General features: G+C 40.3%; 1 protein-coding gene across 2 annotated transcripts in view; it reads left to right on the plus strand.

Annotated features, from left to right (window-relative positions):
- Window positions 1-65: 65 nt before the first annotated feature.
- snx12 (sorting nexin 12) overlaps window positions 66-17,406 on the plus strand; it is a gene marked incomplete at its 3' end in the record, with an annotated part of 34,500 nt that continues 17,159 nt past the window's right edge. The window contains exons 1-4 of one of the 2 annotated variants that reach the window (XM_079508406.1): window positions 66-515; window positions 3,315-3,410; window positions 5,362-5,486; window positions 5,923-6,016. In XM_079508406.1, coding sequence (XP_079364532.1) covers window positions 351-515; window positions 3,315-3,410; window positions 5,362-5,486; window positions 5,923-6,016 — 480 coding nt within the window. In that variant the 5' untranslated portion in view covers window positions 66-350. Of the gene's footprint in view, window positions 516-3,314; window positions 3,411-5,361; window positions 5,487-5,922; window positions 6,026-17,406 lie in introns of those variants that run through there. The other variant, XM_079508405.1, reaches the window with a different exon arrangement.

Genomic DNA, 17,406 nt, shown 5'->3' on the forward strand with positions numbered 1-17,406 from the left:
TTTCATTGTAAGGGTAAATAAATGGATGGACTGAGTCCATGCAGTGACTTCGTCAGTCCGCTAGAAGGCGTGCGCACTGTCCCACACACAGCAGCACGGAAACGGAGCCGAACGCACGCATTTCTCGCAGAGGGAGGGCAGGGCGGCTGGGCCCCCGAACAGAACACACAACAACCTACTTTACTTATCATCATCCAGCTGTAGCTATCAGCTACCACAACAACACATTGATGTCTCCAGAAGAGATCTAAGTACCATTCTGTGGGTGTTATTTACATAGTGTGAGTTTTTTTTTTTTTTTTAGTTGTTGTTCGTAGCTCCCAAATAAATAAAAGAAAACAGCCTAAAAAATGACAGAACCTACGGTGGCCGACACTCGCCGGCTGAATTCCAAACCTCAGGACCTGACGGACGCTTACGGGCCGCCGAGTAATTTTCTGGAGATAGACGTTTATGATCCACAGACCGTGGGGGTCGGACGGACCCGGTATACCACCTATGAAGTTCGGATGCGGGTAGGTTCGGAGAGAAACGGCGAAAACATGGGTCACGGTTAGCTCTGGTCCAGAGCGTTATCGACTTCTCGCTACGCTCTGCCAGCGCGCGCTGCTATTCTCATGGACTGAACATTCCACTACCGTGCGAAGTCTCCAACTGTAGTCAAAATAAAGAAAACTATTTCGCTACTCATCCAAACAAAGGCTGTTTTGTGTTGTTGAAAGACTATTCTCCATGGTGGGAAACGTATCAGGACCCCACCTTCACTGTATAATATCGTTTTTGGCCAGAATATTAAATATATCCGCCAGACGGAAATTATTTTAATTGCTCATCTGCGCCCTCTACAGACATGGACAATATAAATTACCGTTGACCAGATCTGTAGAGGGCGCAGGTGAGTAATTACAAAAATGTCCGTCTGGCGGACATATTTCATTTTCTGCCCAAAAAGTACATTACCCAGAGAAGGTGGGGTCCTGAGACTATTCCCACCATGGAGAATAGTCTTTCAACAGCACAAAACAGTCTTTGTTTCGATGAGTAGCAAAATAACCTTCTTTATTTATGTTTTACTACAGTTGGAGACCTCGCTGTAGTGGAATTTTCAGTCTATAGGAGCATTGGGAGGAGCACCGCTCCTAACAGCGTTAGAGAGAACTCGCTAAGCCTCCGTTAGCCTGGTTAGCATCCTCTGGATGTGGAAGTTAAAAACATACCGGGGCTGTAACGTTGTCTTGATCCGGCGGGAGGGAACCGAATGACCCCGGCAAATACAAACCCGAGGTCCGGGCTTTGTCGTGCGGCCCTGGCTGCCTCTGTAATTATGTGAAGTTTATCATATTATTAATTATGCTCTCCCGCTACCATGAACAGTCACAAAATGGTCTGGTCCAATATGAGTTTTGTTTACAGATGCAGATTAAGAACGCTTGCAGTGCTCCAAATGCATTAACATGTGAGAGCGGTACTGTGCTCTGTTGTTGACATGGTTCTTAATCGATGGCTGTGTGTAGATTATATTCAGAATGAAAATGAATGTCTGGATAATGCATTGATATTAACAGTTCAGTAAATGCTATATAAGCAAATTGTTGTTTGTGTGGACTGTGGAGAGACATCTGGAACCGTCTGTCTTGACCAAACCTGGCAAAGAAAACAAATATCGAGGAATGAAATTCAATCCCAATGAGAAGTGAATGACAGAGTGACTGAGGGAGGTAGAAAACCACTGACACAGCTAAACCTTGACGCTTGGATCATATCATATTGAGGAAATTAATGTTATCACCCCCATTAAACCATGCAGAGATCAACAGTTTGCCAGAGATCTGCATGGTTATCACGAGTGAAATGACAAGCCCTTCGCTTTATAGTTATTTCTAGGGTATGTCTAGTTTTTTCTTTGGTATGTTTAGGCTAGAATGCTTATTGGCAGGTTAAATAACATAATATAACCAATGCCTGGTGTTAATAGACCACGTGGACACACCAATATCCCAAGCCCCAAAAAAGAGAACTAGACTGCCAGGTTTGCCATTTATTTTAACAATTTACTATTTACTATCCACTGCAGCTAATCAGATTAATTCATTTTGCCCATGTTGATGAGAGAGGGAGAGATGAAAGGTCTAATTTCAGCCATAATGTTGACGATGTTGTTTTGTTCATGAAACTGATACTTAACATTCAAAACTCAGTCCATGCTGGTCACTGTTCCTCAATTCTTGCAACCCAAGAACTTTTCACATAATATGCCATTGTGATAGTTTCAGGTTAACCACATGGAAGCTAAATTGGTTATTTTCAGCAAAGAGGTTTGTGGACTAAAATGCAGGAAAAGGGAGGCGATCAAGTATAGCTCCCTGGGGTACCCCAGTCATTGCAATTCCTTTCCATTGAACGGAGTGATTCATAGTAGATTGGGGTGCCCCGCTCAACAAAGTATTAACACTGCCTTCAATAGGATTCTAGTGTAGTAGTACCTGCATTATTGACCACAGTTGCCCGATAATGATAAATGTTACTCATTTATGTCTCTTCCTCATTAATTCTGGCAAAATACAAACAGTAGTGCAACAGTAGTGCAACAACAACAAAAAGCTGCATCACCACCAGCGGCTAAAGTCAGGCATAATAATATTCATTTTGAAAAGGCTGCATGAAAGCTATTTGGCAGCTGGAGGCAAATGAGTGGAGTTCGCTCCAACTCCTGGCACTGTATGTCTCCCACAATGAAACTCATTTCCCTTTAACCATTTTCAACCTGGGACTACAACAAATTCTGTCAACGAAGGACATGAAAATGCTTTAAAAAAAATAATAATAATAAATGTATTAGTCTGATTAAGCACTTAATCCCTATCCCTATTTTATTTTATACTAACTGATGTACAAGCTCACAGCAGATCACACCACATTGTGAGCTTGTAGATCTACTATCAACTGTTGCACCATGTCGTTCTTGGTAAAATTAAAGATCTGCTGTTATCATTGTTGGTTGTATTCTTAATAATGAAGTACTTTAAGTGGTACAAGTTTCAACTCCCTACAACTGGCTACTCCCCACTCCCCATCGTACAATTTTCTATGGACTGTACAGCCACTGACACAAATTGTACATCACCCTGCTAATTTATATAGCTATCACCATAGATGGAAAAAATACTAAAACACTTGCCAAATACATCAGTAATCATGAAAATAAAATTCTCCCCTTTTATGTCTATTATCTATGGCCTTTGTCAATATAGCACAGATTTCAGGATGCAACAGAAGCCACATCAAGTCTTGTTTCTTGTGTCTTCTCTGTGTAGACAAACCTTCCTATTTTCAAGCTGAAGGATTCCTGTGTGAGAAGAAGATACAGTGACTTTGAGTGGCTAAAGAATGAGCTTGAAAGAGACAGTAAGGTGAGTCACACAAGTCACAACATAACGTCACATTTCTAGGTGGCAATTATTTGGGTCGATCGGTGACACCCAACAGTTACCGTGAGCCGATAAGAGATGATGTTGGCTGCACAGCTTTATGGCTGATTTATAGGCATTGGTTGCACACTGTGCTGCGCACCGAAGATAGCCTGCTGTTTCTGGTGCACAACACTGCTGCACAGCGAAGTATAAAACCAATTTTACACTTCCTCTGTTGACTAGGTGTTAGTTTTGAGATGTCTGATGACCTTCTCTGTCATTATTGATACATGAAAGAAAAACCAACGGTTCATCCATGACATCCTACTCCCTCTCTCTTTCTCTGATGATCAAATCAATCATTCTCTGAGATCAAAGTGTAATGTCCTGGATTAAATGTCTCTCTCTTTCATTGTCTTGGAATCTCAGACAGAATGTTTCCGTAGACTATTTTCAGTCTACGGAATATTAGAATATTTGCAGTATACAAATTAAAATACTTGGGCGTGACTTGCGTCTTCCTCAGAATCGGAGGAAGGCGCAAGTCGAAACGTCAGTCACCCCTGTAAATGAATAAAAGGTGTAGCCGTAGACACAGTATGGTTATTTGGGTAGTCTATTTTGAAGTGCCCAGGTATTTTTCTTTTTACTAGTCTTGCTGTCTGAGCACCGAGCCCTTCTACCCATAACTGGCTGAAGCATGTTGGACTTCTCTTTGACTTTATACGTAGTACAGGGTTCTGCTGTGAAGCTGTTTCGCCTGCTTATTAGCCGGTTTATCCTTAGTTTGTATTACAGTCACTGCTGTACTATACTGTCTGTTCTCAGTATTTATAGCAGTATGTGGTTCTGCACATACTCTGCATTCTATGTATGATAGCAGGTGACCAGGTGTGCAACTGTGCATACATGTAAAGAATGAACCCCTCCCCCACACAGGTGGCACCCTAAGCCAGTGTTTCTCAAAGTCCTTGAGAAGGGTGCCCTGCCAAATGATTGATTGTTAGGAACCAAATGGACCCTGAAGTGTCTGTAATTCTGAGAGTGTACAAATCCATCAGAGTTAAATTAACACTGGTAGATCGGGGGTCCCAGAGATCAAAATTATATCAAATAGGGGTCTGTGGGTTTAATGCAAGACCAAACTGGGGGGTCCTTGAAATTAAAATGGTTGAGAATCACTGCTATAGCTGTAAATGGGGTCCCTGACATAATTTATCTTTTCAAAGGGTGGGTTGGTCCGCAGGTTAATGATGTGTCAATTTGGGGGTCCCTGACATCATTTATCTTTTCAAAGGGTGGGTTGGTCCGCAGGCTAATTATGTGTCATGTCACATATTTAGTTGTCACATTGTTCTAGCTCATGATATGAGCTAGAACCCTGCAGCATTCCGACACCCAAAAAGTTTTAAAAATGAATTAGTGTTTCCCAAATATGCATTATGGTGTGAGGGGCCCCCACACAATCATGGCCAGTCATCACAGTATGATTTTTAGTAGGCGGCCGCAAATAGGCCAGAAAAAGGCAAAAGACAGCAAAAAATGTAATGAATAAAATAAATAAATAAAAACCGTACCGTGCGTGTGCACGGGTCCGGCGCGTGTGAAAGTGAAAAGCTCCCCCCCACACAATCAGCTTCTGGCTAGGGGAAACACTGTGAATGTTAGTTACCCCTTAGTTTTTAAATTACATAATTACTTCCATTGAAATGTATGTGTGCATTGAATTTTTGGACAGTTGGACAGTGGACACCATACCTTTTGTCATGCTACCAAGATGCAGATAATTTCAAATCGCACACTAAAAGCGGGAAAAGAACTACGAAACGAGTACATGTGGGGGGTTGAAACATGTATTCCATCATACCTATCGTGTACTGTATATCTACCGGTAAATGTGTATAATAATAATAGAATATTTAATGTGTATTGCGTTCCCTGACACCCGCAGATTGTAGTACCACCTCTGCCAGGCAAGGCCCTGAAGAGACAGCTGCCCTTCCGAGGGGATGAGGGCATTTTTGAGGAGGCCTTCATCGAGGAGCGGCGATTTGGCCTGGAGCAATTCATCAACAGGTCAGTGCTGCCAATAATTAATTGGTAAAACTGGTATTCTAAGTAGGGCTGGGCAGCATATTGAGTTTATTGACACAAGGCATACTGTATATTTCAATTAAGCCCACAAATGGTTACATTATGTCTTATGCCTGGCATACTACCATTTCATGCCGGTTTCAGAGTTTGTTTGGGTGGTTTTCAACAAATTCAGGTGGTTTTCAGATCACAGGTGAATCAAAGCTATCACTGTGTCTTCCGCTAAGTCATCTAGACACAAATTACCCGCTTGAACGGAGACATTTAACAGACCTAGACGTTGCCAGAAATGTTTAGCCCACGACGGGGCTTACCAGCTAATCCTCCAGCTGCTTTCCAAGAAAAAGAGACATTGGTGGTATTTAATGATACATTTCGTGCATCGAGTGAATTTTATCTGTACCATGTCTTCCTGTAGAATCGCAGGTCATCCCTTGGCCCAGAATGAGCGCTGTCTTCACATGTTTCTGCAGGAGGAGAGCATTGACCGCAACTACATTCCTGGAAAAGTACGGCACTAGGGTTACCAAGGGGGATGATGGGGTCAAAAGTTGTGATGTTTAACAGTGCATTTGCCATTTTTTGCCTATATCTTCCCAGTCTCCTTTCAATGTTTTCCTCTTTATCTTCTCTCTTCTTTCTTGCATCTGCCTTTCGCTCTCTTCTCGCTTTCTCTCTCTCCGTCTCTCTCTGTCTCCCTCCGTCTCTCAACGACTGTTTGTCTGTTCTACATCAGGATATGTTGATATGTGTTCAGACATTTCTGTCTGTGACTCTTCCTCTCTCCCCCTCCTGCATTAGTTTTATAACTGTAAAATAAGATGTGTTCATATTGTGAAGTCTTGGGGCCCGATTAAGCAAGTGGAATCTAATTACATATCATATTACAGTTTTTAAGACGTGGGGGCGTGGGCAATGTCATATTACAATTATGGGCCTGGTAAGAAGCGCTTTCGACACCCCGTGGTGTGAGCAAAACGGCCTTGAATTAGTCATGGGAGTGTTTATAGGAGTGTTTAAGGCTTACCCAATGAACATGTCCGTACTATTCTCTTTACGAGTCAGCTGATCTCACATACGGAAAACATACGGAATGCGCCCTTTGCTGGAGTGGTAATACATTTCTGCAGGCTGGCACCATTAGATATGACATGACTTTGTCATATTTGGGTTAATTATTCCTATTGCACTGCCTGCTGTCACCTCAAAAGAACAGATCCACAAGCTGTCACAGCCATGATGTGCATAGCTTGTATGCCTATGTCTCTATTTTGTTAAGTAACTTGCGGTGTTAATTGGAAAGTCATTACAGCGGCGGCTATAAAGGGAGGGAGATATACGCACATCATCACTTCATTTGTTTCTGTTCTAAGCATGAAAAACAGCTGTAAAAATCTTTATTCTAGTTCATTTGATTCATAAATGAATAACTAAGCCTTTGAAATGGCACCTACCTATACCTTTCAGATCGGAATGGAACTGCGAGTAGATACGCAGCATTGGCTGGCAAATTGGCAATCCATGCGTAATGTTCCCAGAATCGTCTAAACCCCGAACATACAAGTTCGTTTGATATTGTTTAATTCGATAAAAATAGAACCATGTACCATACAGCGAATGAAAGCAAGATTCCTAAGGAATATGGGGATTTTTACATTTTAAAAAACGGTTGAGAAATGAGAGAACCATGAGTGTTTATAATATCAAATATTATAAGAATAATATGAAAGACAGAGCTGTGAAGAGCTCACATCCCGACAAGGAGGAAATATAGCATATAGTGCATGCACGTATATGCACTGTTGCACACACGCTCTTTATTTGTTTCTATTGAAAAACACCAGTAAAATAACGTTTATTTTATTTTATTTCATTCGAGTCACGACGAAGGAATGAGTTGAAATGCCATACGTGCGCCATGCGTATTGCTGCCGCCCCAATGTTATGGTCTTCGCTCGTAGCATTTTATTGAAGAAGAATTGAGTCGGGTGTGATACAGCGTATGAAAGCAAACTTCCCAATGATTATGGAGATGTTTTAATTTTTTTAAAAGGTTGAGAAATGAGCGATATATGACCCTTTACAATCTCAACAACAGAAAGCCAGACAGCCAGAAAGCTCGCTGTTGCCATGTCTCATAGAAACAAGTAAATAGGTCTATAAACATACTCCCAAAAGAATCGCATATAACAGGGGTCTGCAACCTATTTTATTTTCTAGATAGTGAGTCTGCCATATCAAGATTCCTTTTAATGACACCACATTAAAATTTCCAGCATATTTTGATTGTCCACAAATATAAAAATCTTCCTTCTTTTTACATATTTTCTTGCACATTGTTATAATGATCATTATAAATATATATCTCCCTGCAGTCAGAGTTCATAGTTTTAATTAATGAATGTGATGCATTGTGAGCTGGTAGATCTATTTTCAAAAGTAATCTTTGAAAAAAGTGACAATTGTGGAATATTTTTGAAAAATGTTATTGAAACATTTAAAAACACAAATCTGTCATGGGGGTCACTGGCTTAGTTGGGCAAATGCATTCATCTGGGGGTCCTTGACATGGGAATGTCGCTGTGTGAGGATCACTGGTTTAAACAACATTAGGAGAAAAGCCCAAATAAGCACTTTAGAAACAAGAAAAGCAACCACAACTACCAATATTTACAAGCAACTTTGCAGAAAAAGAAGCCGCTTATAATAAACAGCAAACAGACATGGCAACACTCCAGAGCCGCTCAAGTGTAAAATCAAACAGTGCTTTTTGCTTTTAAGACGTGGTCAGACCCAGGCGGAATCGGTATGCGCTGAGTGTTTTTAGGTCAAGGGGCTTAATAGCAAATAGCGCAAAGCGAAAATAATTAACATATGGACACTCCCCCAATGCTAAAATATTCAGGAACGTGGTATTCCATATGAGTGAGCGTTCACCACGGCTTCCATAATACGAAAAGGCGCAGAGCGAGGCCAAAATCTGTATTACCGCATGGGTTTTTCCACTTGCTTAATCGGGCCCTTGGGCTCTTGTTTCTCCAATCGCTAATTTCAGGGGGGATTAAACAAAAGTAATTAATTGTACAATACATTTGATCTTTCCAAGAGTGTTATATATTCATGATTGTAATATAATGTGAATAAAGTAGAACAATATTGAAATATTTGCATTTGTACATCAGACGTACTGTACAGAGACATTGTACTGTAATTTAACATATATCTCATGTTTTCTCTTTTTTTGTTTTTAGGTATGAATGAAGTAAGTTTGTTTTATTATTATATAAACATCCTCTCCCTAAAAGCTTATTTCCCCTCCTTTTTTCTTTTCTTTCACAAATCACAGGTGGTTGCATGGGCACTTTAAAATATTCTGATCCATCTATTGCTTTGCGAGATCTACAAGTCTAAACTAATAGTCCTTATAGATCAGGAGATCTGCCTGTAATCTACCTTTACATCCATGTGTACCTATTACCTGTCCTAGAAGACAACCAGAGAACAAAAAATAAATAAATGACAATATAGTAGTGCCGGAAGATCTAGTGAATAGGAAGCTATACGTGCTGTGGATCCATACAAAGGTATGGATGTTACTATACCGTTGTCCACAGTATATAAATTGGGGGAAAAACAACTATTCACTATATCATTGCTGTCTGGCAGAAACCTTGTCTCTCCATATTTCAATATTTATGTTTGCGTGCCTTACTTCGACAAACACAGCTTCTTTCCCATTTCCTGAAAATGAACGTTTTTGGACATACAAGGTTTCCACCCGACAGTGACAATATAAAGTATACAGTATATATGTATTTGAAATACAGTAGGACAGTGAGAAGTTTGTCATAAGTTATATACAGTCATGATATTTTGGCCAGATCAATATCGCCCAGCCCTACAATATATACTGTATAATTCTGCCGGTTCAACTGCTGCAAATTCTAACCCACAGAGATATGTAGGGAATTTTGCAATCTATTTTCTAGCATGCAGGTTAACATTTCAGATTTAGTCATTGCAGTAGGAATTGAACATACATCGATAGACCACTGTCCTTGGCCAATGTGGCTTGCCGAAGTTTCTCAGTGTACTAATAACTAATATAACTATTAGAATACTAATTTACCGTGTACCTGTATGTTAACCACTGTTTTATAACGAAAGGATACATCATCCTTTTGTAGAGCACTCTTAAAATCATTTTACTAATTTTCTCACAAATTTGTTGCTAGTAACTACTAACCAGCTGCATGGCAAGTTTGCACGCTTCTGACGATCATCTGTTTTTGCTTACTTCTGTCTATCTATGCTCCGTTGTGTGATGGTGTCACACGCCGAGAACGGCCAAGAATTAGCACTGCAAGCTTGCCGGCTATTCTCGTCACGTGGTGAATTGTAAACATGAACGATGTGTGCTTTAACGCTTCACTGTGAGTGTTCATCCTGTTGAATTCGATCTCCATCCCTAAATTGACTTTTTGAAGAAAAATAAATCCCAGACCTGCGAAATCAATGAAATGCACTGTTCAGTCTCGCACCAAGACAAACATTTCTTTGTGAATGAAAGGCCATACAGCATTGTGATGTAGCCATGTGATAAATAATAGCCGTTGCCAGAACATCTCCTCACACTGCCCATCTGCCAAAAACATATTCTGTAGCTCACATAGAAACCACCCAACACGAGTCTTGAGAAGACTTCATCTCAACGCTTTGATCACACATGGTGGCAAAGCAAACAAAATGAAAACCACATAAGTCCAAAGCAGTTTTGCAGCTTCAGATGTGCATCAGCAGTACACACACGCACTGCATGAGTGCATGTTGGTGTAGACTAGAGTGCATACCCACCTTGATCATCTTCTGCCAGATGCCTGCCTAGCAGAACTGGTCAATTACATTTCAGCTCAGTCAAATCAGATTTTTGCGTAGGCTCCAGAGTCATTTCTTACTCATTGTTTGAGTTCATTAATAATAATTCATTTAGGGATCTTAAAATAGATTTAATGCAAGCATGCTGAAGAGGAAACTCATTTCAATTGAATAGTTGAATTCCCATTTGTCCTCTTATATTATCTGGACTTAGGAACACAGTCACAACGGCTGTCTGTGCTCCTCTTGAAGCCTTTTTTATTGTTCCATCGGACGACTATCACTTTACGAGAATGACTCTTTCAAATCGGTTTTGGCAAGCGACACGACATTACTTAATTAAGACAGTGGCTAGGATTGTGCTACATGTGGTTTTATTACATTTTTGGGTATTTTCTAATTCCTCATGCACATCTGGCCACTGAAAGTGACAATGTGTGTTCAGCTCTGAACGAAATGGGTTGCCTGCAGGCTGGCCTGAAACGCATGTCTGAACTTGAGATTTCCTTTTAAATGTTTCTGTCCAGAAAAGTAATTTATGCATATGTACACTTGTACAGTATAAAAAGTATATACTAGCGTCATGTCCAGGGGGTGTACTTGTACATCAAGCTGCCTCACACTACAGAAACAGGAGATGGGCTCCTGCCCTATGGGCCTCATGGCTCGGCAAGGCTTACTTACAGTATATAAAATGTTGAAGGTGGTCACGGTGTAAGTGATATGTTTTGTTAAAATAAGTGTTTATATTCTATAGTATCATTGTAATATTTTGTTTGTTTCAAAGTTAAAGTCATATAATTTGTCACACGCTACCACAGTGAAATTTGTTCTCCGCATTTGACCCATCTCTTGGAGCGGTGAGCCGCAGCCAAGGAGCGGTGAGCTGCAGCCATGCCGTGCTCTGGAATCATTTGATTAGTTGATTTGACCCCCCCAATCCAACCCATTGATGCTGAGTGCCAAGCAGGGAGGCATTGGGTCCCATTTTTACAGTCTTTGGTATGACCCGGCCTGGGGATTGAACCCCTGACCTCCCAGTATCAGGGCGGACACTCTAACCACAAGGTGTGATTTCTTTCTACGTCCGTGATTAGACATGGTAACGCCCCGCCTGCCTCTGAGGTGGTGGAAAGCCGTAGTACAAGTACGATATACCGGTAATACAAGAGAATGACAGCTTGGCACGCGCGACAGTAACTTTTATTTTTTGTAGAAGAGGCAAACTAATATTGTTTATGCCGCTGGCCTGTTTATTTGCATACATGTGTAAACTTGAAACATTATTGTACTGTAAAAAGGTCTCTTTTTCCCTTGATCTTTATCTTTTTAGTATTAGTACTATTAGACAGCCAAATCAAATCCACGGAGAGTACCCTTGCATCTTGGAGGACAGGCAAGACGGGCAGTGTCGGTAGGCCAATCAGAGGCAGGCGGGGCGTTACCATGTCTAATCACGGACGTAGAAAGAAATCACGCAACCACAAGCCCACTGTCTGGTCTGTTTTTTCTTTTAACGCCAGTAATGGGGGTCTCCCCATCTCTCCAGCTCTTTTAAAATACATGTTCCGGGTCAGAATTCCAATTTCATCCAATCAGGAGAGATTGGATGAAATTGAGAGATACAATATAACACTTTAAAACCGGGAAAGCATCTGTGTAATTTTAGATTTTAGCTATACAGTATTGGCTCCGTCTGGTAGAAATGTCCAAAAATGTTACTCTCAGGATTCAAATTCTACAGTATCAAAAATAGCAGACGGACAAGCTCAAAACGCGTCATTTCGTGATGCTATTTTTGTGTGACGCTGATGTATGTATGATCCAAGCAGGGCATTCATTTTACGAAAACGCACAAATAGTTAAAATATGCAGGTTTCTACCCGATAGCGACAAGTATAGGATTTAGAAAACATTTGTAGAATCAGGCTTAATTGAAACTGTTTCGAGGGAGACTGCATTCTTACCTTTATGTATTTTCTTTTCTCCTCTCTCCCTTGTTGGAAAAGACCATGAAAACTGCTGGAGCGGTCCCATGTACACTTATTTCTATGACGTCATGTCACGTTAAACTTGGTGGAAAAGGTCTGATGATGAAGATGAAGATGTAGAAAAAAATATATATATCCTGTTTCTCCTAGCCAGAACCAAGTAAAGAAAATCAATGTATCATATAGAAATTGTATGGTTTATCTTTTTTAGCCATTGCACCACATTACACAATTTGAATTTAATAATCGCAAAAAAGAAGAAAAAACATTCACACTCCCATCTGTCATTCTATCATATCAAGAATTTTATTTTTATTATTATTTTTTTACATTGAATATTGCATTGTTATGGGTGTATTGTTTTTTTTAATTATTTAGATGCTCTTAAGTAAAAGGCGTCACATTCCCTGCTTTCAAAGTGTATCCTTTTGCTAACAAGATATTTGGTACTGATGATTCCTTCGACCTTCCAAAGCTGAGCAACATGTAGCAAGAGACAATAAACCGCATTCCATGTGTGTGAACTTTTTTCTCCATGAAGATGAAATGGAATATGTTATTTTTTCCCGACATACTGACATGTGATTATTATCTCCCCTCCTTTACCCCTGTCTTAGTTTTAACTGAATTACGTTTTGGCTGTGTGTCGTCAAATCGGCAACACGGTAAAACCCTCTTGCGTTAATTCAACTCGAAGAACCAAATAGACCCTTTAACAGGTCAGGTAATTTGGTTCCATTTGATTTGTACATTCTCTTGAGTAAAATTAACACTAGATTTTACTGTGTTCTGGGAATGTTAAGTCAGGTAAAATACCCACATCTAAGCACTGTGACAACGGGGTTAAATATTGTGAACAATGATTGTTCAAGGTAGTAATCTGCAACTACTCTGCTGACCTTAAATATTGCTCGTTCTACCCTTATTTTGTATTGCTTTCTTTCTTTCATCATTATAATTATAAGATGTACTCCTACATGTAATCATTGCAATTTCACTATGGGTGAATAGAAACTTCCTTGTTGTTTGTATCCACCAATAAAAGTCCCTGCTGCCTGCTGTATCCTGTCAAATAGATTATTATTTTCAACTGTGAGATAATAATTCAGGTCTACTTAAGGGTATGGACCCCAAGCAAAGGTCAGCACTAAGTCAGTTTAACAGTTTCAACTATTCATCCATTAGGTTGAGGTATCTTGTGCAAGTTGGTCTAATGGTGGTGCTAGACTCGAGGAAAGGCCATGCGGGGTCACCAAAACCGATATGGTTCATTCTATGGAGAGCATGAAGGTGCACAGTGAATTCCATGGCAAGTCAGGAAGTAGTTATTGAAATAATGTTGCTCGTGGGACCGAAATGTCGGGTCGACCGACATACAGCTGTTACATTTATAGTCGCTTTCCGACAAACTGATGTATAGGTTTATGACACATAACTTGTAAATCAGTTCTTGTGTCATGCTAAGAGTAATGTGTTTTTAGAAGGTAACCACTGCTGACAACCGGTATACTAAAACAGTATACTATGTATAGAGCCCTGGGTCCTCTCCGGCTCTATATTTGGCCCGTTCCTTTTCCCCTCCACACCAAGGGCCATATTTTTGCCAGAGCCTTTGAATTTTGCCAGCACCTTTGAATTGTTCAAATAACCGATCTACAAGCTCACAACGTATCAATGTAGATCGGCTAGTTGAACGATTTTACAATGTTTTTCAAAATGGTAAAAAAAAGGTTTGGGGATAAGGGCGAAAATAGGGACCCAAATCTCTTTGCCGAAAATAGCAGATCTACAAGCTCACAATTTGGAGATGTTTTATTTTTGCCAAATGTCTGCCACAGAATAGGGATGCTAGCTAGGGATTGTGTGGTTATTATGTCACAAAAAGTATAGGCTCTGCAGTAGTATAGTAGGCTTCTTGCCGCCTTTTCACACTAAATCACATTATTTCCTATAGGAGGGGTCATAAAAGGAGATGGCCTAATGTAGTATGGGGAGAAGAAATTACTAATGTCTTTAAAGTCTAGATTGATTCTGGGAACTAAACTATGTTTCTTGCTATTTGACTTGATCCTACACACAAGTTAACCGTATACACATTGTTGACCAGTGTCTCCCAGGGCTCTACACTGCAAGCCATGCATTGTGATTATTATTTTTTACTGTAAGCAACAATGCATTGTGATTTTTTTTATCCTCCTATAATTGCCAGTTCACAATGAGCTTGATAATGTACTGTGGAAAAGACTATCTTCAAACATTTTTCTTCATGACTTTGTGCATTAAGTGTAGGGATTAACATGGAAGGGGAATGTTGGCCAAAGGTGGATTAAAGTTGTCCCAGAATAGTAATTATGTCATGTACTGTAGACCTTGATCTGCACAGACCAAATTAGACATGATTGTAATTGGCCATACAAGTGTGTCTTATTATAAATGTGTGTGTAAAATGTGTGTGGGACAATTGGACTTCAGAATGACATATTACAACAATCAACACTTCACTCCTATTATGATACAGTACATAGGCTATATAGGCAAATGTACACAGTAGGCCTACAGAGATTTGGATGTAAAGTGTTGCTCTGTCCTGCTGCAGTTAAGTCGCCTCCACCAAGGACGTTTTGTTTTAGGCCTCACTCACACGATCGCAACAGATTGCTGTATGCTTGTTGTATACAAAGGGTGTGACACAGCTTGCCCCAATGCATTTCCAATGGGAGTCACATGGTTTGACACAACATTTGTGTTGTATGAGGGGGAGGGGCGCAGTCGAAACACAGCCGAAACACAGCCGAAAGCCATACAACAGCTTGTAGTCCAAAATGTGGACTACAAACCATGTGACTTCCATTGGAAATGCATTTTGGCGGCCATGACACTCACAACATTCATACAACAAGCATGCATCAATGTTTTAAAGGTCTGAGTGAGGCCTTACAGTGGTGGAATAAGTACATTTACTCAAGTACTATACCTAAGTAACCATTTGAATGTGTTTTGTAGTTTGCAGTAGTACTTTCACATTTCTATACTTTTACTTCTACTCCACTACATCTCAGAGGCTAATATTATATTTTTACTACACTACAATTCTTAGAATCTGCATAATGAGTACTTTTACTTTTGATAGGCCTACTTTACGTTTATTTGTACCAGACTTTTAATTGTAACAGAGCGTTTATACATTGCAGTATCACTGTTTCCACCACTGATGTTTTCCCTGTCTGTCTGTCTCTCTGTGGCCAACATAATATGTTTGAGATATTATCTCGAAATAAGAGAACATGTGCAATGGTAATGGTAATTGGCCAGCAGCTGCCAATTACCATTACCATTACCATTGCACATGTTCTCTTCACATCAATGCTCCCAAGGGGGAAGAAACAACATTGCTTTTGGTCACCCTGTGACCTTTCCTCTAGTGCCACCATCAGGCCAAACTTGAACATTCAACTTTGTAATCTGTGTCATACAGACACAGATTTTCTGTGCATGCATGCATGCTCCCAAGAGGAGGAAGCTATTGATTTAGGTGACCCCATGGCCTTTAACTTTAACTACCTTTAACTACTCGACCCTCAACCCTTTTCCCTCTACACACCAAATAGAAAGTAGAAAACTGCTGATTTACAAGCTCACAACCCGTCACGTTGCAACACACTGTGCGCTTGAAGATTGTCTTATTTTTGTCTAATATCAATAGAGACGGTAGGGTTCATGTGGTTAAATGAGCTACCTGTTGAGATCTTTAGGCCTTGGTAGAGGTCTCCACTGTGACCCTATAAGGCTGTGACCTGCAAAAAGAAAATAGGGGAGAAAAAAAAAAGCACTGGGCATTCTTTGATCTGCTGGCCTAGTCCTGTGTAATGAAAGCAGGCAGAATGGATAAGGGACCAGGGGAAGGGATTAGATTCTGTTTTCTTAGTGGTTCTGACACAGCAGCCCAGTGTGCAGCCGTGGCGCTTGTAGTTGAACAGACACCCAGTTGGGTCAGTTTGATAAAGTGGAAGTAAATTGAAAGAGCATCTGCAAAGCAGTGTCTCTGAGCATAGACAAAAGGTGAGGAGAGTATAGCTACAATATGCCATACCTGTGGTAAAGGTCACCAATGAAATATTTACGAAAACATTGTTACATTTATAGAAATCCAATGCACAGATTGTACCTATAATTTTACATGTAATTTACCTTTCTTATGTAAATTCTGTATAATTTGATCCAATGAGCAAACAGTTGATTGTTGGACTGATACCACAAACTATCAAATAATAATTTGATTGATTGATTGATTGAAAATGTTATTAACAGTTTGCAGAATTACAGTACATTTCAAGCACAAACTCAATACAAAGGCTGTTAACTGTGAGTGGACGACCCAATTAAGCATTACACTTGTTTACAACAGGGTCCACCATGTTCAATTCATCAAAACATTTAGAGACGTACAAATAGACACTTCTATATAGACAAAGAACAGTACAGGAATTCATCATAATGGAGGTAAAAAGGGAAAAGAAACATATACAGTGAGGGGAAAAAGGGGGGGGCGGTGGGGGGGATTCAGATTTTACGGGGGCCAGTTTCGAATTGCAGCCATCCGTAGGTGCCCTTTGAGAGCGGTTTTGAAGGAGTCAAGGGATTCGCATGTCTTAATGACTGTTGGTAGGGCGTTCCACATTTTGGTGGCATAGGAGCAAAAAGAATTTAGTCCCTTGTTTGTGCCGAATCTGGGTTGAACATGATTCGTTGCACTCCCTCTGGTGTTGTGGGTGTGGACTTCGTTAACATTAAGGAAGTATCTACACAGGTACATGGGTATCTTGGTGGAGTATCGAATCTTGTGGACCAGACCCATTGCAAGATGCTGTACTCTGTCGCCGACCCTAAGCCATGCCAGTGAGTAAGTATCTGTGAGTATCTGTCAATCAGTGAGTAAGTATCTGTCTAAAGATTAGATAGATGATTGGTTTGCGGATTGCTTAATTTAGTCATCCTATTCCTTGATCACTATTGTTTAGAATTCTAAACAGTAAGTG

This window comes from Electrona antarctica (genome assembly GCF_951216825.1).
Source record: "Electrona antarctica genome assembly, chromosome: 8".
In the NCBI taxonomy this organism is placed as follows: domain Eukaryota; kingdom Metazoa; phylum Chordata; class Actinopteri; order Myctophiformes; family Myctophidae; genus Electrona; species Electrona antarctica.